The sequence below is a fragment of the Mirounga leonina genome, unplaced genomic scaffold, assembly GCF_011800145.1.
Source record: "Mirounga leonina isolate KUSES-001 unplaced genomic scaffold, KU_Mleo_1.0 Mir_104, whole genome shotgun sequence".
Classification (NCBI taxonomy): domain Eukaryota; kingdom Metazoa; phylum Chordata; class Mammalia; order Carnivora; family Phocidae; genus Mirounga; species Mirounga leonina.
This window is the reverse complement of record NW_023270231.1, coordinates 6,232,954-6,256,423: the sequence shown is the minus strand read 5'-3', so window position 1 is coordinate 6,256,423 and position 23,470 is coordinate 6,232,954. Positions and strand designations below refer to the sequence as shown.

Here is a 23,470-nt window from a genome sequence, read left to right as displayed (position 1 = left end):
GGCAATAAAAGTTTAAGAGAGTTATCAATATGGAAAACCTGCAAAGAAAGAATGAAAAAGGCTGAGAGGGTTTTTTCCTGTGGGCTGACAGCATTAAATGCTTATGCCAACCAAAGAACATGTATAACCTTTAGAATCAGACAAACTTGGGTGCTCATGAGCTGTGTAATCTTGGGCAAGCTTAGTACAAGCAACACTCAATTTTCTCTCCAATAAAATGGGGCCAACTTGTCCTCAACACTTCACAAGAGAGCTGGGAAGATTGAATAAAATCAGATCAATAAGGGACAGCATTTTGTGAACTGAAATTGTACCAAATAAATAAAAATCATTATTCTTTTAAAGGCCAAGATATACCCATAGGACTGAATAGGTCACTGTTTTGATTAGACTTCTTTATTTGCAAGAAGCAGAAATGATTCTGGCTAACTTAAGCAAAATAGTATCCTTGCAAAAATGCAGGGGCAGGTGGGGTGGAGGGGAAGAAGTACACAGCATGGCTCACAGAATCAAAGGAAAGCTGAAAACCCAGGCTCAGAAACAAGAACCAGGAAGCCTCAGTGCGGTGGCCGAGTACTGGGAGCAACAATTACTTAATGATCTATTTGTTTTTTCTTCCTTGAGTCATTCCACTCAAGTCAAAGTCCCACAGTGGGAGTCTAGTGGGCAGGGCATCTTGACCTAGAGTCCCATCAAGATTACAAACCACGGAGGAGAGGTCGTAGCCCAAAAGGAAGTCAAAGGGTTGTTAATGAAAAGGGATTAGACTGGAAGGTAGGTAGCCAGAAGAGAACTGCCCACTACAAACAATTTCGAAACATCATTCATACATTTATGTAATCACATTAATTAATCAACTTGAACTTCATTTATGAAGAATAGTGGAAAATAAAGCCTAGAAAAGTAAAAGTTGAGGCCAGTGCAGGGGAAAGGGCCCATTCTTGTTACTGGAACCTATTTCAGCCTCTTTGCTAAACCGTGGCCTTTCCAGTGGCCCTCGGAGGATGCAGCTTGTTGATTCTGGGCCATAAGTCAGTGAGGATGCCTTAACCTCGGAGAGTCATGACACCCTAGCACTTGGCCCACTTTCCTTAGCTTTTACAGATACTGCCATTGATGTACCTGGGCTAAACTGGGAATTTTTAGTTGTTTTATCACTGTAATAAATGATTTGTGTCAAAAACCTCTCCCTTCTTTCCGATTCTCTCTTACTTCCCCCATGGCTCATATATTATGGATATTCAATAAATGTTTGATTGATGAATGGATTTTACTGAATGAATTAATGAATGAGTGAATGGGAGACTAGTTTGGCCCATGTTGGAATGTTAGGATCTAGGTCTTTGGCTACTTTTTTTTTTTTTTTTTTAATTTGAGCCAAAGAATTTCCTTATAGGAAGCAGTCTTATTCCCATGAATCAAAGTTAAGATTTGTCACTGGGGCTTTTCCTAATTGTTTTGGGCAGTCTTTACAGAGAGGTCTTACTTCATCTCCTCATCCGTCATCTTTCAATATATATGTTCCTCACATCACCCTCTCCAGAACTAACCTTCTCTCAACAAATCTTGGTGGTGTGCCTCTTGCCACAAGGCATTACGGGAGATGCCCCAGAGGAAGCTGGCAGTTGCATAGAGGAAACACAGATTCATAAGTGTTAATGGAGGCATAAGCAATGTGGTGTGGAAGCACGTAAAAAGGACAAATTCTCATTGGTTGGGGTGAAACAGTCTCCGGAGATTTGGGTGGGCTTCATAGAGGTGGCAAAAAAAAACCTCTTAAATGCTTAAAAAATTTAAAAATATATATATACTTATATATATTTTTTTTATATGTATATGTATATTTATACACACACACATACACACACAGTAAAATCCTCAAAAGAATGTCCCAGTCTAGGTAGTGTCTTAACCTTTACCCTTCAAAGTTACCCTGCTTTAAAATGCAAATACAGGGCGCCTGGGTGGCTCAGTTGGTTAAGCGACTGCCTTCGGCTCAGGTCATGATCCTGGAGTCCCGGGATCGAGTCCCGCATCGGCTCCCTGCTCAGCAGGGGGTCTGCTTCTCCCTCTGACTTTCCTCCTTCTCATGCTCTCTGTCTCTCATTCTCTCTCTCTCAAATAAATAAATAAATAAAATCTTAAAAAAAAAAATGCAAATACACTTGGAAAACATAACACATTGCATTGCTTATTAGTTGTGGTATTTTCTAAATATTTTCTACTAGATTTTAGGCAATGAATTCATTTCTTTTCATTATCAATCCCCTTTTATTTTTAACCTTAGCATGGTACATATGTTGTAAGGAAACCTCACCATGCTTATACAATAGTTTCTATAGTATATGTAGGACAGAGTGATATATGCAGGTTTCTCATCATTCAAGTCATTAGGAACCCCCAGTCATAAAATCTGACCTTTTTTTCCAATTGAAGAGGGAAAAAAAAGAGAAAAGAAAAAAAAAATCCTATCATGTCCTCTCCTGATGGACAGATAGGATAGAGTGTGTTCTCAGTCTGGGCAACTTTATATCTCCTTAGCCTGGACGTGGTCCTAGAGCAATGCTCAGTTCTACCCCAGGAAATATTTGGGAATGTCTGTAAACATTTTTGGTCATCACATCTGGCAGAAAGAGAGGGTGCCACTAGTATCAAGTTGGTGAAGGCCAGGAGTGCTGCCAAGCATCAGAGAATTATCCAGCCCCGAATGTCAATAGGGCCAAACAACTGGGATACCCTGGTCTAGAAATGCCTTGACTGCCTACCTACTAGATGTGTATGTAGGTACCAGAAGAAAGGATGAGAGGGAGCCCGTGACTATAAGAAACACCTTTCATAAAACATAAAAGTCTTTTAGAAACAATCAGATAAAAACATTTAATGGAGGCAAGTCAAAGTTCAGCATGACAATATGATGTAGTTTAGATTTTTTATCTTCCTTGTTTGACCCACATTGAGAAGGGTGATGGTGATCGTGATAACAATAATAATGATGATTTCTAGGCACTGGGGCTTGCTTATTTTTTTTACTAAGATATAATTGACTTATAACATTATATTAGTTTTAGGTATATAACATAATGCTTTGATATTTGTATATATTGTGAAATCACAATAAGTCTAGTTAACATCCATCACCTCACAGTTAGTTTTTTTTTTTGTGATGAGAACTTTTAAGTTCTCTCTTAACAACTTTCAAATATACAATGCAATATTATTAACTATAGTCATCTTGCTGTACCTTGCACTGCATGACTTACTTATTTTTTAACTGGAAGTTTGTACCTTTTGACCCTCTTTACCCATTCCACCCACCCCCACCTCTGGCAACCACCAATCCATTCTCTGTATTTATGAGCTCAGTTTTTTGGGGTTTGTTTTTTAATTCCACATATATAAATTTATTTATTATATCAAGTACTTAGATTATGGAAAGTGGAAAAAGAACACAGGAAAGGAAATCGAGCCAAGGGGAGATCTTTTTTTTAATTATTTTAATTCAATTAATTAACATACAATGTATTATTGGTTTCAGAGGTATAAGTCTGTGATTCATCAGTCTTATATAATACCCAGTGCTCATTACATTACATGCCCTCCTTAATGTCCATCCCTCAGTTACCTCATCCCTCCACCCCCCTCCGATGGGGAGATCTTAAACACGAATCTTTCCTTTGTGCATCAAAATAACACCATTGTTTAAGAGAGCAAAGTGTATGGCATCAGAAGTCCCACAGTTAAATCCTACCTTCTCACTTTGCTAGCTGTAGGTCTTTGGGATCTCCTTAACCTTAGTTCCTTCACTTGTAGCATAGAGATAATAATAGTCTCTGCCTAGGGAGCCTGGGTGGCTCAGTCAGTTAAGCCTCTGCCTTCAGCTCAGGTCATGATCCCAGGGTCCTGGGATCGAGCCCCATATTGGGCTCCCTGCTCAGCGGGGAACCTGCTTCTCCCTCTCCCTCTACCGCTCCCCCTGCTTGTGCTCTCTTGCTCTCTGTCAAATAAATAAAATCTTTAAAAAATAATAATAGTCCCTTGCCTGATAGAGTTATTATGTGATTTAAAGGAAATAGCATGTATAAAATATTTAGTTGGTTCTTAGCACATAACAAGCATTCAGTAAGTGCTGAAGCAATAATAATAAAAAACAGGAGGACAGAGAGGATTAAATGTATTGATGATGGTAACAATGATGACCATGGCAACAACGATGATGATAATTGGCTTTGGATTCCAATGATGTGAACCGCAGTCATGGGGGTTACTTACCAATCCTGAGACAATTGCTTTACTTCAGTCTCTATTTGCCCATCTGTCAAAATCTCCTACAGTTACTGTGAGAACTTAATGACAGGTGCCTGGCACATAGTAAGTGTTCTAGGGAGGTGGGTCTGGCCTGAAGAGCCGCAGAGACACGCACACTCCTCTCTGGGAAGGGGCTATCTTTTCCTGGACCTTGAGGGCTCCCCAGGCCTTTTTGCTTATTAGTGGGGCTTTCTTCGGTAAAGGGCTGAGTCAGAAAGAAATGTTTAGGTGGGCTTTGTCTACAAGCTATGAAAATCTGTGCTGTAATGAATCAGAAGGGTCTCAGAAACTCCTGAATGAGGCTAAAATAAGGACCTTGTAGAGTTTGGCGGTTCCCCCCATGCCCTCCTGTCCTTGGGCTCTCCTAGCAGCTCCCTGGAGTGGCTACAGTAAGTCCTTCAAAGCAAGCAATCCTGAGAGCTTATCTTTGAAGATAGCAAGACCCACATACCCCTCTTTACAGCCCATTTTGGGGAGGGAAGTAAGGAGCCCAGGGGACAGGTAGCTAGAAAGGGTGAGTTCACCTCCTCAGGAAAAGAGGGAGATGGACAGAAGACCCAAGGCCAGTGCCCAGAAGAAAATGAGAACAAGGGACACTTGAGGAAGAAGGTCACTGGGAAGCCCCAGCGCAGGGACAAGAGAGGCCAACCTCACATTGCCAGCATCTGTGGGGTATGATTCAACAGACGCCCGGCACTCGCTGCAGCAGGATCATTAGCTCTGAGACCCGCTGCCACTCATATCTGAAATGAGTTTGGATTTAGAAAGCCTGCAATGAGCCGAGTGATATGGATCAGAGTGAAGCACACGGCTTAATCAGGGGCATGAAAGCAGCTGACAAATTACAATGTGATTTGTCATCATCTCAGGACTCGGCAAGTGTTTGTCCCTGAAAGAATCGATACCTGGAGAGAAAAGGGCCATATTTTTAGAAACTCCTGGATGGGTAATTTACTTCAAGTGAGTGGAGAGTTTATTTATGTTGGCGCCCCCACAGATCCAATGGACAGTATATTTATACGAAGCCAGAATGCTATCATTTTTTCTAATCAATTTGCCCCTTTGAACAGCTGTACCTTGAAACTTTCAGCAATAAATTCAGTCCCCATTCAAAAGCTCTACCCAGGAAACCATTTCTCACCCCACCTTTAGCATTCCTTCCTTCTACTTCATAGCATGTTACATCTGCTAAAACTTTCCACACGGATTCTGTCCGCTGGGGCACAAATGAGATAGACAGGAAAAGTGGAGTTAGCCCCATTCTACAGATGGGAGACTGAGGCTCAAAAGGTAAGAGGAGCATTAACCCATGTGGGTAGATCTCCCCCACCTCCATTTGTGCCCCTCCCCCATTGGACTGTAAGATTTTATACACCTAGATACCTAACAAAAGAGAAATCATGGAGAAAAAGTCAAGCATGTGTCTGAAGTACTTTGCTACAGGAATGTTCGCTGGGGGGCAGCCTGCTGTTCAAGTAAAGGACAGGGGACCCTCTAGTCACACTTGGATTCAAATCCCAGTCCTGCGGCGGCCATGGGTAGCCTGCCTACCCTTCTGAGCCATGGTTTTTCCATCCCTAAAGAGGGGATAATTAGTATTTCTACTTCATAGAATAATTGTTAGCTTAAAAGTAAATAATATATGTGAAGTTGTCATCTCAGCATCTGGCAGAAACGAATACAATATATGCTGTTTATTGTGTTTTATTAGCTACAATTTCCACAGCATGTTCATAATAGAAAAACAAATTGAGATGATATAAATGTGCCATAGTGAAATGGTGAAATGAATATGGCGGTATTCATATAACAGGTTTCTATAATAAACAGGTTTCACTCATGCATAAAAATTTTACATGTAGGGGCGCCTGGGTGGCTCAGTTGGTTAAGCGACTGCCTTCGGCTCAGGTCATGATCCTGGAGTCCCGGGACCGAGTCCCGCATCGGGCTCCCTGCTCGGCAGGGAGTCTGCTTCTCCCTCTGACCCTCCTCCCTCTCATGCTCTCTGTCTCTCGTTCTCTCTGTCTCAAATAAATAAATAAAATTAAAAAAAAAAAAATTTTACATGTAAAAATTTCCGATTTATATGAACACCACCTCATTTTTTGAAATGCATAATGTATGTGTACCCATACATACATGTAGGTGTTTATATATTTTTAATTATATATATATTTTTAAACCCTACAAGTATTATATACACAAGAATATTCTGATTATCTCTAGGTTGTGTGATTTGTAACCTCTTTTTGATTATGTCTGTGCTGCCCAATATGGTAGCCACTTGCCACATGTAGCTATTTAAGTTTAAATAAAATTAAATAAAATTTAAAAGTCAGTTTCTTGGCCATACTTCCACATTTCAATAGCCACAGGTGATGAGGAGCTTCCGTATTGGACATGCAGACTTAGAACACTTCCATCGTTGCTGTAGGTTCTGTTGGATGGCACTGGTCTGGAAACTCAAACCCAGACCTGCCAGAGAACTGTTGGCCAGGCAGGGGGCTCCCTCTGCCGTGCCTCCAACTTTCCAGCATTTTCAGTGCATCTGCTTCCTCCTTCTTAATGAGGATTTCACTTTTCTTCTAACATTTTAGAACTATCACGATGTGACAAAGCAGGGATTGCCTTAGTTGTGATGGTTCTAACAGTTATTGGCTCTCCTAGTGATCCTATTAAAACTAGATCCCTCTGACTTAATGACTTCTGGGTGTTTCTCTCCCTCACAGGATGTACAGTTCGAACCCGAACATTTCTGCAACACCATCGTGTGTGAGAAACCCAACAACCACCTCAACAAATTTAAAGGTTATATGTAAGTATCTAATGCCCCTGTGCTGCTGGTAGCTATTTTCCCTTGTAGCTAGAACACATCTTTTCTTGAAACGACCAAAGAGATAAGTGTCCGGGTCTTGAGGATGTAAAGAAATGCTAAAGAAATCTAATGACATTGGGAAACTTTTCTTATTTTATTTATTTATTTATTTTTGGCACCAGAGGGGCAGTTAATTATCTTGCAGGCTTAAATTTACTAATTCTTTTTAAACTTCTGGTGAAATAACATCAAAATCGTGACCACACTCTGTTTTTTGTTTTTTTGTTTTGTTTTGTTTTGTTTTTAACCTTTTTTTTTTTTTAAGATTTTATTTATTTGAGAGAGAGAGAATGAGAGAGAAAGCACATGAGAGGGGGGAGGGTCAAAGGGAGAAGCAGACTCCCTGCCGAGCAGGGAGCCCGATGCGGGACTCGATCCCGGGACTCCAGGATCATGACCTGAGCCGAAGGCAGTCTCTTAACCAACTGAGCCACCCAGGCGCCCTCATGACCACACTCTGATTCAGGAAAGGCAAGATTTCATTGATGTCATTGTTCTAAAAGAGCTTGTATTGCATTGCAGGTAAGAACAGGGACTTCTGAGTTTGACAGACTTAGGTTTGAAATCAGGTTTTATCACTTACAAGCTGTGTGACTTTGAGTAAATTCATTAACCTCTCTGGGCCTTGGTTGTCATATCTGTAAAACAAAGCTTATAAGGTCTACATCATAGGACTTGTGTGTTCTACGAATTTGGTAGTTTATCAGATGCAGAGCCCACAGCACAGCAACTGGCACAGAGTAAATGGTCGATGGTGGATGTGCTCTAGTCATCAGTGTTGTTCTTATGCCTCAACTTTAGTTTGGCCTGGGAATTTGACTGTAATTCTGCTCCCACATCAGACTACTGGTCTTAATGCAAAGACAGACCAAAAAGGAGCGATGGTAACGATGAGAGTACATGCCCTCATACAGTGCTTTCACATTTCTAGAGTACTTGCACGGAACATCATCTCTTTCACTCTGTACAACCACCCAGAGAAGTGACTATTATGATCCCCATTTTCCAGATAGGGATGATCTAAGACTTTCAGATATACCCAAAGGCACACAATAGGTACCAGCCAATAGCAGGACTTGAATCCAGGTCTTCCCACTGGAGCCCCAGTACGTTTTTGCATTGTTGTGCAGAACAGAGCTCAGCTTGGTAAGGTGACCTGTCGACCAGTCGGGTCTGGAATGAGGCTTAAGTAGTCTTCTTGGAAGGCAGATGTCTGTGCTTTCTCTCCACCCACATTTTTCTCACGCCTGTATTGTGAGGAACAATATGAGAGGGGAAAGGATGAGAACAATACGAGATAAATAGTGGCTTTTAAACACAAATATTTTTAAATGCACAGACAGCACAGATGGAGACAGGCAGAGAAGGGCCTGAGCTCCTAGCAAAGAGGAGGATTCGTTGCAGGCATCTGTTCAGGTAGAATTTGCCACCTGCCCCAGCAAAGAGGCCATCCCTTGTGCCCGACATTTGGTTCATCCCAAGTCAGCTGTCAGACATTTTCTTGTTAGAGTCAGAAGAATTGCAAATGGAAAGGACTCTGATTCATTGCAAGTTAATGAGGCATTACTTTGGGAAGCCTAGTGTTGTGAAAACTGCATGACACAGCTGCTGTCTGTGGCCTGGGTCTCCGAGTCCTAGGATGTCCCATGTATTAGGTGTGCGGCCTTAGAAAACTCTCCTCTCTGGGTTAGTGACACTAACCTCACCCTCTCTGGGCTTCATCTTTTTCACGAGAAGGATAATCACCCTTCTGACTTCCCGGAAGTATGAAGAATCAAAGAAAATGATACAAGCAAACTTAGTTTATAACCACAGTAAGGAATAATTGGTATGAAAAGGCATATTGAGCGGCAGTATAGCACTCTGGAGCCAGACTTTGTGGACTCGAATCCCCATTCTGCCATTTACTAGCTCTATGAACTTGCTGCCTCAGTTTCCCAGTCTATAAAGTGGGTATGGTAACATAACCTATCTTCCAAAGTTGTCATGATGATTAACTCAGTCAGTAAATGGAAAACAATTATAATCAGACCTAGAAAAATGAAGTATTGAAGAACTAAAAAGAGAAAAGCCCTAAGGGTTCAGATTGTTATTCTTTTTGTTCTCCCTAATGCTTTGGGGAAGTTATATTTGAATTTAAATGTCTCAAATATCCCAAAGGAAGGTTATCAGGATGGAGTAAGGGTCAGACCCCAGGTAATAACTGGTGTTGGCTGACCTCAGAAGTTTCTGGTGTGAGGTGGAAAACTGCAATGCCCTGAGGCTAGAACAAGGAAAAAACGCTCGGCTTTCAGGAGCTGCCTCCCATGTGTGGCACAGAGCGCTGCTGTCCGCCTCCTGTGAGGTCTGTTTATCTCACGAGGGACGGAGCAAGAGGAGGGTGGTACAGGAGAGAGGCAAGTGAGAGATGTAATTCCCAACAAGAGGAGCCTTGTCATCCCACAGTGTGAGGGGGGCACTGTCTGGTGGCTTCGGCGGACTTGCGCAGTCAGACTCTGCAGTCTGGTCCCAGCAACCAGGTGAGAGTGAGCATGGGAACGCTGCCTGAGGGAACACAGCACCGCCTTTGTAGGGCCAGAAGCCAGTTCCCACACACTAAACCATTCTGAGTGAGAAAACTGAAGCCAACGCTTTTTCAGCAGAGCTCTGACTTTGAGGTGCATAAATGATGATTTCTGTAGGGATGGATAATTCCCCTTTAATGGTCCAGCCCACACACACAAGCCTCCCAGGAGCAATGAAGGTTGTACTTGAACCCGGAGACCAGATGCCGAGTTAATAAGACCCATTGCTCTTCTGATAAAGAGGGAGGAGAGGGATCATGTCCACTCATCACTTCTAATTCTGTGACACTACCCAGTGATAGCATGAAATGACCACCAAACCACTCCCGGTATTTCTTCATCCCCAGGGAGCATCCTGACCAGACGAGGACTGGCTTTGGCAGTGAGAGTCTTCTGCTTCGAGGCTGCACCATCAGAAACACTGAGGTGGCTGTTGGCATCGTCATCTATGCAGGTGACTGACTTATGTTGTGCCTTCCCCTTATCCTCCCTCCCCCAGCCCCTCCAGATCCACCTTCAGTCAGTGGGAATCCACAACAGTTCTGAGGGGTACAAGGAACTTCCTATTTCTTAGCTAAGCAAAGTGAGAATCACAGCAGCTTACTTGGTTCACAAGAGATGTACTTAGACTCCAAGCTAACATCAGTCATATGAACAAAAGAGGGATTCATGCTCATTCACCTCTGATGGTTTTGTGACACCAATCAAAGGCAGGATGAAGAGTGCTTTCTTGAGCCTGAGGAATAATCTCACCAAACTTAACAACTCCACCTTTTTGTGAAAATTGTGCCTCCATTTCCTCATCTATGCAAATGGGAAGAACATTTGGCTCAGCCTCATAGCGCACTCATGAGGATCAAATGACCCAGCACGTGAAACAAATTATGTCTAACACAGTGAGCACTCAGTGGGTTTTAGTTGTTGCTTCTGCAGTTATGTGTGTATTATTTATTCATTTTGCTCTAACTCTGCTTTCCACTTTGACTTTGCTTTCTGATGAAAAAAAAAAAAAAAAAGCAGCACTTCTCACAATGAATCTGAAGTCTTAGAGGACCGTCTTGGGACTGCTATCTATCCAGTACTTAGCGCCCAGCACTCGGTTGGTGCTCAGTAAATTTCAGCTGTTACATCAACAACTGCAGACTTCTTCCTCTGTAGAGAAAACACAGTCTCCCTGGAGTGTCTACCTTTAGTGGAAGACCCTAGATTATGTTTTCCTGTGTCTCCCACTCACTAGGACATCTTGAAATATTTTGCTTGTTTGTTATTTTTCTTTGATTTGAGTTGTTTGGGAATTCATAGAACCCCACTTTTGATGGACATGGCAGAGCATTTAAACATCAGTCTACCCGAAGATTCACTTTCTGGAACTGTCAAAGAAAAACAGATTTTTAAAAAAATAATGTCCCGGTCTAGCTAGCTTTCCCTAACTTGGTGGAGGGGGATTGTGTTCATCAGTTCAGGTGACTCTTTCCAAGGGTCTTTGGCAATGGAGTTCAATGCCATCTGATAGACCTACTAAAGATAAACTCTGAAGCAATCCCCACCTCACCAAAAAATCCCACATGGGCTTGGAGTTTGCTTCTCTGCCTGATCAGAAGCAAATTTCTGAGTGAGTGATGAGCATGACAAATGAGGCGACAAATTTGGGAGAGAGTGAATCATGACTCTGAGGAGTCAGGTTGCCTGGGGTTGAAATCTACTGGCTGGCTACATGTTCCTGAGTATGTTGGTTAAGCTTTCAACACAAGGGGACTAACAGTTCTCACCTTGTAGGGTTATAAGGGTCAAATGAGATTGTCTGTGAAAGGGGCTTAACACAGTGTCTGGCACATATTAGGTCTCAAAAAGTGTACAAAAATGGTACTGATTGTTTTAGTATAGTTATCTAGAGCAAGGGGTTCTCAACCTTGGCACTATTGATATTTTGTTTTAGATTGTTTTTTGTGGTTGGGGGCTGCCTGTAGAATGTTTAGCAGCATCCCTGACCTCAAGATGCCATTAAGATGTGACAACTCAAAATTTCTCAACACATTGCCAGATGTCCCCTGGGGAGTAAAATCACCCCTGGTTGGAAGCAACTGACCTAGAGTCATATTCTCTTCTCTGATAATATGGATAAACAAAATAGGAGCACCTCAGAGTCAAAGACCCAAAAAGACCAAAGTGAGCCTCCCAGAAGGAAGCGATCCAACATAAAGGTGTGTGCTCCTCACAGCAAACATCTATTGAGCCCCTACCGTGTATAAGGAAGTAATTTAAGTACTGTGTGTATATTAATTCACTCTCCTGCCCCAAACACACATACACAACTGTTATCTCTCATTCTCCAGATGAGGAATTGAGGTACAAAGGGATTAATTCACCCAAGGTCATTTGTCTCCTGAGATTAATTCCTTGTAACCCAATGTCAAGTCTCTACAGAGATAAGCTCTGACTCTAGAGACCAAATTCCAACCATCACACCATACTGCCTTCCCTGTGAGCCCACCATTTACCAAAAACAGAGGGATGTCAGAAGGTGAGGAGCAGGTGGAAAAAGAGGGAGGTCCGAGGACCCCTGACATGAGGTGAGCCTGAAGCAGGTGGGAAGGCCACAGTGCTGATGAACGCAGTCAGTCTGTGCTCATTGCTGTGGAAACCCCCCTCACAACTACAGCAACTTGAGTCTGATTAATAAGCCCAGAGTTTGCTCACTCCTGCTGTTTTGTTGCCACTTTAAATCCACAAGGCAACCAACTAAAGAGAATTAAAGCCATTCACGGCTGGTGCTGATATATTGGTTTTCTTTAATTTTGCACAGCAAATATGTGGTGTTTTTTTTTTTTTAATTTGCTGAGGAATACAGCATGGTGTTTAAGTTTAGCAGCCCCAAAGGACAGGCTCTGTCTAAAGACAAAATCTCAGCTTGGCTCTCAGCTCTTAGCTGTATGGCCTGGGTACCATGAATTGGTAGAAGGAGAAAGAATAGGAATCAGAATCCTGGGCTCTCAGTATGGCTCTTTCCTCTGGGCAGGTCCCTTCTACTCTTTGGTCCCCGGTCTCCAACTGGAACAAGGGTGACTGGATGACATTGGTAGTTTTCAAATTTTGTTGTCCTCTCTTTGAACAAAATTTTATGCAGAACTCCAAGATAAGTGTAAAGTGGCTCAAGGCTAATACTGGGATGGAGGCCTTTGGCCCCTACCACTCTTTTACAAGCAACACCAACACCTTAGGCAAAGAAACAAGAATGAAAACTACTGGCCTCAGGCACTGTCCTGACACAGGGCCTTGGCACGTACTGTTCCCCAAGCCCAAAACCATGTTCTCCCAACTCTTTTCTCTACCTTTTGATGTCCCTTTTATGTCACCTCCTCTGAGAAGCCTTCCCTGACCATGTTCTCTACCACCATCTCTTATTTATCAGCCCATTGTTTATTTCATGGGACTTATTACTAACTGTAATTATTTATTTACTTTCTTGAATATTTTCACCAAAATGTGAGTCATCTGTCTCATCCTTGTATCCTACCATTAGCCCATAACAGTGCCTTTGTGCAAATTAGAAAAAAAAGCCCCTCCTCCAGACAGCTTACTATCATTTGCAGAAATTTATCATGTTAAACCTATAAATCTACAACAACTACAGAATGAAGGTTGTTTCTTGAGTTGTGCAGTGTACAGCCTGTGCTGAGTAGCTGAGTGTCTGGTGTGGAGGTGATGCTCAGTAAACACATGGTGACAAATTGTGGGAGGCCTCTACAGCTGTTCTCAGCAGTCTCCCTGAGGCATGAAAGATTTAGGTTAGAGGAAGAAGCCTCTCTTCTACTGTAAGCTCCTGTGAGAAGAGCTAAGGATATGATCCAGGCCAGAGGAAAACAGATGCTAAAGACTTACTACCTCATTTTCTCTCAAAGGCCACGAGACAAAAGCCATGCTGAACAACAGCGGCCCACGGTACAAACGCAGCAAGATTGAGCGGCGCATGAACACAGACATCTTCTTCTGCATTGGGCTCCTCTTCCTCATGTGCCTCATTGGAGCTGTAGGTATGGAATGTTCTGGAAAGAACAAAACCACTGTAAACTTCTGTTTCTTTGGGCAAGTTGTTTCAGCTCTCTGGGTCTCAATTTCCTCATCTATAAAATAGAGTTAATAAAAAATAAATCCCACTCTGTATTTTAATAGGATATCAATCAAATAAAAATGCTTGTGGGGGCACCTGGCTGGCTCAGTTGTAGAGCGTGCGACTCTTGAGCTCAGGATCCTGAGTTCTAGCCCCACGTTGGGGGCGGAGATTACTTTTTAAAAAATGCTTATGAAAACCTACTGAAAGTATTATGTACTCTAAGTATTAGGAATATCATCTATCATTTATTTCTCCAAGAAATACTTACTGAACCCAGGCACTCTCTTAGCATAAGAAAATAAAAAGATGAATTAGCCTGAGGACTGTTCCTTAAAAAGCTCATCGTTTAGCAGGAAGAAGTCCAACACATGAACAGAATTGATAGAATCTGTCCTACACAGTAAGGGCTGCATGCAAGTACTGCCTCAGTTTTCTATTGTTGCTATAAAAAGACAACACAAATTTAGCAGTTTAAGACAATACTCATTTATTCTGTTATAGCGCTGGAGGTCAGATGTCCAAAATTAATTCCACTGGATTAGTTCAAGGGTCAGCAGGGCTCAGTCCTTCTGGAGGCTTTGAGGGGAGACTGTCCCTTGTCTTTTTGAGCTTCTAGTGACTCCTTCCTCTTTCTTCAAAGTGCATTACTCCAATCTCTGCTCACACTTCCTTTTCCTTTTTCTGTAGTAGTATCTCCCTATGCCTCATTTTTATAAGGACATTTATAACTACATCATTGGGCCCACCTGGATAATCAAGGATACTCTTCCCCATCTCAAGACCCTTAACTTAAATCACATTCTCAAAGCCCCTTTTGCCATGTAAGATAGCATATTGATGGGGCCAAGGAACTAGGGTGCGAACATTGGAGGAGGTCATTATTCACCCTAATATTAGTAATATGAGAGCATCAGGGGAGGAAGTCTTCCTTGAAGAGGTACATGGAGCTGATCCCTGAATACAGTTGTCATTCACCACAGGAGGTAGATGCCAGAGGCAGAATGAGGCAGCTGTGAAAAGAGAGAGATCATTCTTAGCCCTGGGAACAGCACAAGCAAAGCGCAGTGGTAGGAAGAATAATTTTATGCAACGGAGCATTTGGCTCTTTGGTGTGGCAAGAGCAAAGCCTAGCATGGAGACCTGATTAGAACCAGGCTGCAGCCATGTTCTATAACTGCTGAGTGTGGAAAGCTGCAGGAGGTATAGACACAAATAATCTGAGCCATTTAAGTTGATTCTCAGAGTATAGGCAAAGAGGGACACTTCCTCTTATCTACTTTCTCTAAGGATGGTCCTCAGGACCTTAAAGGAGACCCCAAAAAGAACCAGGGACAAACAAGAGGAAAAATTAATGTGCTAAGTCCGGAACCCCCTGCTGACCCCAAACCAGTGGGCGACAATGGTGTTTACTCTTTACTTGCCTTGGTCAGAAATTGTGCCCATCACTGTTCTTGGAAGATTGTGTCTGAAAAAATAAGACCTCTTGGGCCCAGGGAGATTTTGTGTGCCACCATGGTGAAGACAGTGGGATTTAGTTTTGTGAGTAGCCTGAGGTTTTTAAGCAAGCTTCCCAGATGTGTCTAATGGCACTCCAGGTGAGGGTGGCCTGCAGCTGGGAGGAGAACACCCAGAGGGCCAGTGAAGTAGGGGAATAACACAATCCGTGTGGGGCTACCTGCATACCTCAGAGACACTGCAGGAACTATTGCCTCTGCTTCAGAACAGGTTTTTCAGGGAATATCAGAGCTGGAAAGGACATTTGAGATCATCTCACTATGTCTCTAGAGAAAGGAAGTTAATGATTAAAAGGTCACACAGTGAGATAGGGAAACCACAATCTGCTTGGCAGATTGCCCAAAATAATAAATAAATTGAGACAGGAACAGGGAGGGGCAGAATTGTATGCTGTCTGAGAAACACTACTCATACACAGTGACAGGCCTCCGGTGGTGCCTAATTAAAGCACAGCCCCCGCTGTGAAAGCTTTCAAGTAGTGTCATTCAAGAGTTCTCTATCACATGCTTACTTGGACTGTGTAAAGATGATGTTTCTTTTTTCTTTGCCCAGAATGCCCTCCCCAGGCCTTTCTGATCACCTGATACCCTCCTGGTTTCCAGGACCCCTCAAGGGCTCCTCCTCCATGCAGCCTTCCCTGGTTCCCTTGAAGGCCAGAGTTATTTGCTCTATAATATTACTTTAAAATAACCTCATGTCTGTAAGTCTCCTTTCTTCTGCCGTGTATAATGGTATTGGGCCAAACTTCCTGCGCAAAGAAGCATCTTGGGGACAGGGCAGCATCTCCTGTGCTTTTTTTTTTTTTTTAAGGTTTTTTATTTATTTATTTAACAGAGAGAGAGCACAAGCAGGGGGAGCAGCAGGCAGAGGCAGAGGGAGAAGCAGGCTCCCCACTCAGCAGAGAGCCCGATGTGGGGCTCGATCCCAGGACCCTGGGATCATGACCTGAGCCAAAGGCAGCTGCTTAACCAACTGAGCCACCAAGGTGTCCCACCCCTATGCTTTTTATTCCCGGTAGTTCCTACCCTGGGGCTGAGAGCATTATTCACATTTGGTTATTCTATTTTCACTGTAACCCTACAGAGGAGGTATTATTACTAACTGATAGATGAGAAAACTGAGATTCAGAAAGCTCTGTAGCACTTCCTCTTATTAATCCTTAAGTGATGAATGTGGTTATCCCCATCTGCGGACAAGGAAATGGGGCTCAGTCTGCATTTGGATATGTTACTGTGAGTTCTCATAGCATTCCACACTCTGCATAGTACCTCTCACACTGTGTGGGATTTGTCCCTTTACATCTGGTCTCTGACTTGTTAGGGACCTCCTCAAAGACAAGAGATGAGACTGATTCCTTCCTGAATCAATAAATGTTGGATAGAGTGAGGGAGGGAGGGCAGCAGGAAAGAGTGGGTTAACAGAGATATGGGTGGATGGTGTGTGAATGGATGAACTGTGGATGGATGGATGGATGGGTGGATGGATGGATGGATGGATGGATAGATGAACTGTGAAAACATGGATGGGTAGATGGATGGATGGGTATATGCATGGGGGAAGAAGAGGGGCTAGCTTACGGGTCTGTCAAGGTCCCCAGCCATGCACTTTCTGCCACACAACTGAAAAGAACTTGTGTCTCCTTTCCTCTTTCCAATCCCTATATAACAGGACTTCATCAAAATATAAGCAATCCCCATGCTAGTCTCCTCACAGTAAGACAGACTTTAATGCCATCAAGGGATTGAAATGTAGGGTATGCAAAGGACCACTTTAGATGAATATATACACACAGAACTAGGCTGTATAGAATAAGGGTGGGATCCTCCAAAGCACAGTCACTTCCAGGAGTAAATTAAGGGCTGGTAGCCCTTAATTAGACTAATATAGAATTAGGTGAGGATTCTGCTTAATCTCTGATTTTGCCCACTCTCAGGTCACTGCCTCTGGAATGGGACCTTTGAAGAACACCCTCCCTTCGATGTGCCAGATGCCAAGGGCAGCTTCCTTCCCCTTGCCCTTGGAGGCTTCTACATGTTCCTTACAATGATCATCCTGCTCCAGGTAGGAAGCCCTCCCTAGCTGGGGGCTCAAGAAGACCTGTGACCAATACCTCCACAATTTTGTGAAATAAAGAAAAAGCAGTGCTGGCCCCAAGAAAGAACTAACTGAACTAAGATGAGAAAATGGTCATTGCTTTCTTGTGAGCCTTTGAAAGTCCTCACATTCGGGGTAATGTCAGGACCAGCCCTACCTTGTGGAAGGAACCTTGCCCCCAAGATAATAGTGAAGGAAAATATTTATCAGGCTTTTCTATTTAAGAGTAAGATTATAGTAGTAATCTAAGTGTACCTGCCCCTTTGCCAGATATAATAGAACAGGTAAAATCCTAATGACCTGGGAACAGAAGAAGATAAAATAGCTCAGAGAACTAGAGAGAACTGTCAAGCCCTAAGGATTGGGAGAAAGAAACCACAGGTTAGTGTTTTAGCATCTGATAGATTGAGAGGGAAAAAACACAACTGGCCCTATAGAGGAGAAAACACAAAACACAGAGCACCTACAAGAAAGGGGCAGTAGGAATAAAAAGATGAATAAACTCTTCAGGCTCTGTAAGGAGGTACAGTCAATGAAAAGATGAGGGAAGTTGCAGTTTTGTTTTCATGAAGCTCCATTTACATTCAGTTTCTTGTATTTGAGGGTGTTTTGTTGTCCTCTTACAGGTAAACTTTTTTCAGTCCTTAGTTCATTCATTCATTTAGCAGAGTAATCTTTTTTAAATGTGAGTTGGACCATACTCTTCCTCTGCATAGAACCCTCCAATGGTTTCACATCTGTTCGAAGAGAAATCCACAGTCCTTATGGCAGTGAACAAGGCCCTACATGATCTGGACCCTGACTTCCCCACTGGCCTCATCTCCTAGCCATCTCCTGCTCATTCATACAAGACCTGCTTACTCTTTCCCCTCAATTACCCAGCCCACTCCCACCCCAGTCTTTGCCCAGAATATTCCTCTTCCCACAGATAACTTCCTGGTTCACACCCTCATTTCTTCAGGTCTCTGCTCAAAGGTCATGGTTTATAAAAGAATCCCTTCCGGTCACCACCTTCTAACCTCTTGACTTTTCTTTTACACTGCCCGATATATATTTCTTTATTTGTTTACCGGAATGTGAGGTCTTCAAAGCCAGGTATTTGTTCTGCTTGCTGCCATCTCCAGGACCTAGCATAGGATCTGACATACAGCAAGCACTCAGAAGATATTAGGTATTGAATCAGAGACAGTAATCAACAATGGGTCTGAATACATATAAAAGAGCACTTGGTGGTATAGAGATCTGAGAGGCATCAGGAAACTCTGGACAGAGGCACTAGAGCTCCTCACCCCCTAACCACTCAGTCATTAAACAACCAATGGTGAGTGCGTACTCCTTACCAGACTTCCCTGGGTGAAGAAGGCACCTTTTTTTCAGATGCCCCTAAGAATTCCAAGGGAGGCATGAAGTCATTGACCTTTAGTTTCTCAGAGAAAGTCCATCATGTGAGCTGACCTCAGCTTTCCATTAACTGCCTTTGCTACCCATTGGTGAGAGTTCTGAGACAGGGCACTGGCCTGGTCTGACACTGTGGGAATCAATCTCCCCACAGGTGCTGATCCCAGTCTCCCTGTACGTGTCCATTGAGCTGGTGAAGCTTGGGCAAGTCTTCTTCCTGCACAATGACCTTGACCTGTATGATGAAGAGACCAATTTGTCCATTCAGTGTCGAGCCCTCAACATCACTGAGGACTTGGGTCAGATCCAGTATGTCTTCTCTGACAAGACGGGGACACTGACTGAGAACAAGATGGTCTTTCGGCGTTGCACTATCATGGGCAGCGAATATTCTCACCAAGAAAATGGTACGAGGGTTCCCAGAGGCCCTCACCACTCTTTCTAAATGAATCACCCTGCTCTCCTAAAAGAATGGTAATGAAAGACATTTTCCTGGCTCCCCACAGAGGTTTCTTGGCTCTGTGGCAGATTGCTTCCTATATCCCTGTGGGCTTCCTTTTCCTAGATCAGTTGTGTTCTTACCACCTATAAACTTTCCTTTGTTCGCAAAGGCTATCAGTGATCTCCTGTGTGGTAGCCCTCCAGTCGGTCTTTGGTGCCATTTAGACACAGGGTTGTTATCTGTCGGGAATGGACTGGGGACATGTCCAAATTATGTACCAGTTATACAGCCAAGGTTTAAGAATTTTGGGGGTCACTTTACCTGATGACATGTCAGGACAGGCCTCAGTGTAGATGTATGATCAGATTCAATACATCCAGGAAAAGCCTTCCATGTTAACTGATCTTTTGGATTTTTACTGAGGCAGAGCTTTGACTTCGGAGGTATAGCTGAACAATGCCTGGACTGTCATCACACATGGACTGAAGGTGGCCTGTAAAGCTGACCTGATTTCCTCAGCAGCCCTCCACCATCACCACCACAAACACACCACACATGCTTTCTAACTGAGAGCAGAAACTCTCAAAAGAGCAGCATTCATTCTTTTGAGTGGGAGGAATGGAGAAAAAGAAAGGGGGAGAAATTATGGGTAGCCCAATCACCTTTGCCATGGTGGTAACCATTTACACGGGAGCTTCTGATCTCTTTTTAATAATAGTAACAACTACCATGACCAGTATTAGAGTATATCAGTCACTGTGACACACTATTTTATCAAGTCTTCCAAACAACCCTATGAGTTAGGTAGGGGCACACGTTTAGTCAAAGCTCAGTCACATAGCTAGGAAGTAGTAGAGCTGGATTTGAATCTGTGCACCTTAGTTGCACTCCTCTTTCTCCAGTCGAGGTAGTCCAGTTGCCCATGCTCCAGAGCAGCAAAGTGCTCTTACTCTGTGCTCTTTCCTCCACCCCTAGAGTCTGGGATTCCCTCAGACCGTGACTTGGCCAAAGTATGCCTGGTATAATAGCAGTACTCCTTTCTTGCAGCCAAGCGACTAGAGACCCCAAAGGAGCTTGACTCAGACAGTGAAGAGTGGACCCAGTACCAGTGCCTGTCCTTCCCAGCCCAATGGGCTCAGGGCCCAGCAACACTGAGGGGCCAAAGATGGGCCCAGCCTCTGAGGAGGTGCCACAGTGCCCAGGTACCCATCCAGGGCCACTCCCGACAAAGGTCTGTGGGGCACTGTGAAAGCTCACAGCCTCCTGTGGCCTTCAGCAGCTCCATAGTAAGTACCTGTCTTTTACTCTTCAAGTTGTAAGTGGCCTCTTTTGGGGATAGATGGGAGGGGGCTCTGGGGTATGAAAGAGAAAAGACTATATAAATCCTGAAGAGCTCTCAAAATGGTAGCCCTTGGTCTTATACGCAATCTGCATTATGTGTTTTATTAGGCATATACACTTCTGGTTAATTTTAAATGTTCAGTGTTTAGAAATTGGGAGATTTCATATAAACATAGATTTCTGGCTTCTCTTTTTAAAAAGGAATTGGAAAATTTCTCCACACTAGCCAACATTTCCTTGAGGCGATAATTGGCTTGAATGATGGAGTTGATGCTCCTTAGACTGGGCATGTGGTCTTCTGTTCATCACAGACTATCTTCCTCTCTGTTTACCCCCATCACTGAACTGAGAACCAGCAGCATGTCTATGATGCATGCTTTTCCAAAATACAGTTAAAGGAAAGAGAAATAGTTGTCATGCCCATGTTTCTATAAGGTGCAAAAACAAGATGGGCCTTAAGGCTTGCAGGCTTCAAGAGTAATGGAAGAATATACTTTTTTGTGATAATCAAAGAATCTTAAATAGTTATAAAGCAAAGAACATCTATGTCAAAATTACCCAGCACACTTAATACTCCTAAATTAATTGCCTGGCCCCTATGGGGATTCAACCTTGCAACTTTGGTCTGGAGCTTTTTGCATATGTTTCCTTCACATTTGATCCAATGGTACAGCTATCACTAAATCCCTGGCATGTAAAGAAATTTAGTTTCTTCCCCAAGATTACACAGCATTCCCTAGAAGGCAAGGCTAGAACTGGAGCTTTCTGATTCCTGTCCCATTCTACTTTCCTCTGCACCATGTTCTTTCTCTAAGAAACATATCATCTAGAATCTTCTGCACTTACAGAAAAGACCGCAGGGAGCCCCAGCTATCTTGAACAAGACCCACATCTTAAGAAAGGATGGAAATTCTCTTATCCCATTATTAGAAAATTAGATTTTCAAAATTATCCTCATAATGAATTTCCTTCCAATTTTTATTTTCTCCATTAATACACACATAACTACATATACTTAACATTTTTGCAGTCATAGTACCTACAAATTAAATGTGTGGGGTTTTTTTTTAATCTCAAATAATATCAAAAGCATTTTCCATATTGCTACATAGTTTTTATAACCCAAGACTGTGTTTTCTGATCCTGACGGAAAAGAAATGCTGTGAGTCTATGTGTTCTGGGTTATTACTTATTTAACTTCAGGTGAGTACAAAGTTAACTCTCTTATGTTACTACCACACTGAGAAATGCAACATTAGCAAGGATAAAACATTAGCCATGTGTTAAGATATATGATGCTCATAAACATACAAGAGGAATGATCCATAGATGCCTTTAGGAAGAATTTTTTTCTTTTTTCTTTTCTCAGGTAAGATAACAGAACATGCATATTATTGCATCTTTCTCTTCTTCAATTTAATTTTGTCCCCTCTGAATGTAATGCTCTTCCTCCAGCTCTTTACCTAAATATTTGAACAATGCATTTAGTGAATTCTCACCAGGCACAGATTCTAAGTCTTGCACTACATGTGTCTTTTGGAACCTTCCAGTTCTGGATGCCATGGGCATCCCATGTGCCTGAGAATGTCTCCCCCAAGACACAGAGAGGGAAACAGGGAGCTTTCTTTTATATATCTCAGTTGGAACACACAGATTTGCTCCCCCTTGTTCAGCCTGACAAATCTTAGTAGCCCAGGAAAACTGCAGCCCTGAGCCAGCCAGTGTAACTTTTATTCAGGGCCTATCTATCACTAGGGCCTACAATTATCACCAGCTGTTCTAAAAGTTAAATAGCATGATGTCTATGCTGACCTGCAAGGTCCCTTCCAGCTATAAATTAGGTACATTTGGGGTCAAATGCCCCAGGTTTTCATCTCAGCTCTTTCATCTATTCTGTGACTTTGGTCAACTTACTGAGCTAGAACCTCAATGTCTTCATCTTAAAGAAGGATTATTGTTCTGTTTCATGAGTTTATTTTGAGGACTTAATTCTTAAAATCATGTGTTCTAGATAGATAACTCGTGGAAGTCTTAATCTTTCTCAAGGAAAGCTGTCTGACTTGTACAAATGTTCCTATCTGATGACATGGGAAATGGGAGTTTTCATAAAATGCAATGTCAAGCCCTCTCCCCTGAGATTCTGGTAGATTTGATCTAGGGTAGGGCCTGAGCATTCATCTTTTTTATTTCTGATGATTCTAGTGAGCAACAAGATCAAGAACCTCTCTAAGCATAGCATTGCCCCACTAGGAAATAATCTCGATTTGGCTCAAATGGACATTTTCTATAGCTTGGGAGGCATTGGCTGAAGGGGGTGATTTAGGCTACCTTAAAGGGCTCTGACATTAACCCATAAAATATCTGTGGCTGGAGTGGCAGATCCTTGAATTAGTCCATAGAGAATATCTGGGGCAGGCCCAGGTGGACCTCCTGGCTCCTGCCACCACCCACTCTTGGCAGGCTCTCCAAGCTTGTGTCCTCTTCACCTGCCCATCTGGCATCCTGTCTGGTTGGATAATAATCTCTCGGCACCACCAGCTCTTTACCTTCCCTTTGTAAATCAGTGAGAACTTGCCTCTAAAACCTCCACAATGCCAAGTCCTGGCAGAGCAAACACCCTACCACATTCTTTTTTTTTTTTTTTTAAAGATTTTATTTATTTATTTGACAGAGAGAGAGACAGCAAGAGAGGGAACACAAGCAGGGGGAGTGGGAGAGGGAGAAGCGGGCTCCCTGCTCGGCTCAATCCCAGGACTCCGGGATCATGACCTGAGCTGAAGGCAGGCGCTTAACGACTGAGCCACCCAGGCGCCCCCTACCACATT

At 43.0% G+C, this 23,470-nt stretch overlaps 1 protein-coding gene across 1 annotated transcript in view; it reads left to right on the top strand.

The window, feature by feature from the left end:
* Positions 1-23,470, top strand: part of ATP10B (ATPase phospholipid transporting 10B (putative)) — a 113,636-nt gene that overhangs the window by 29,562 nt on the left and 60,604 nt on the right. The window contains exons 4-9 of the mRNA XM_035013732.1: positions 7,035-7,120; positions 10,092-10,198; positions 13,644-13,775; positions 17,304-17,431; positions 19,017-19,269; positions 20,352-20,590. Of these exons, the coding sequence (XP_034869623.1) occupies positions 7,035-7,120; positions 10,092-10,198; positions 13,644-13,775; positions 17,304-17,431; positions 19,017-19,269; positions 20,352-20,590 (945 nt within the window). The remainder of the gene's footprint in view (positions 1-7,034; positions 7,121-10,091; positions 10,199-13,643; positions 13,776-17,303; positions 17,432-19,016; positions 19,270-20,351; positions 20,591-23,470) is intronic.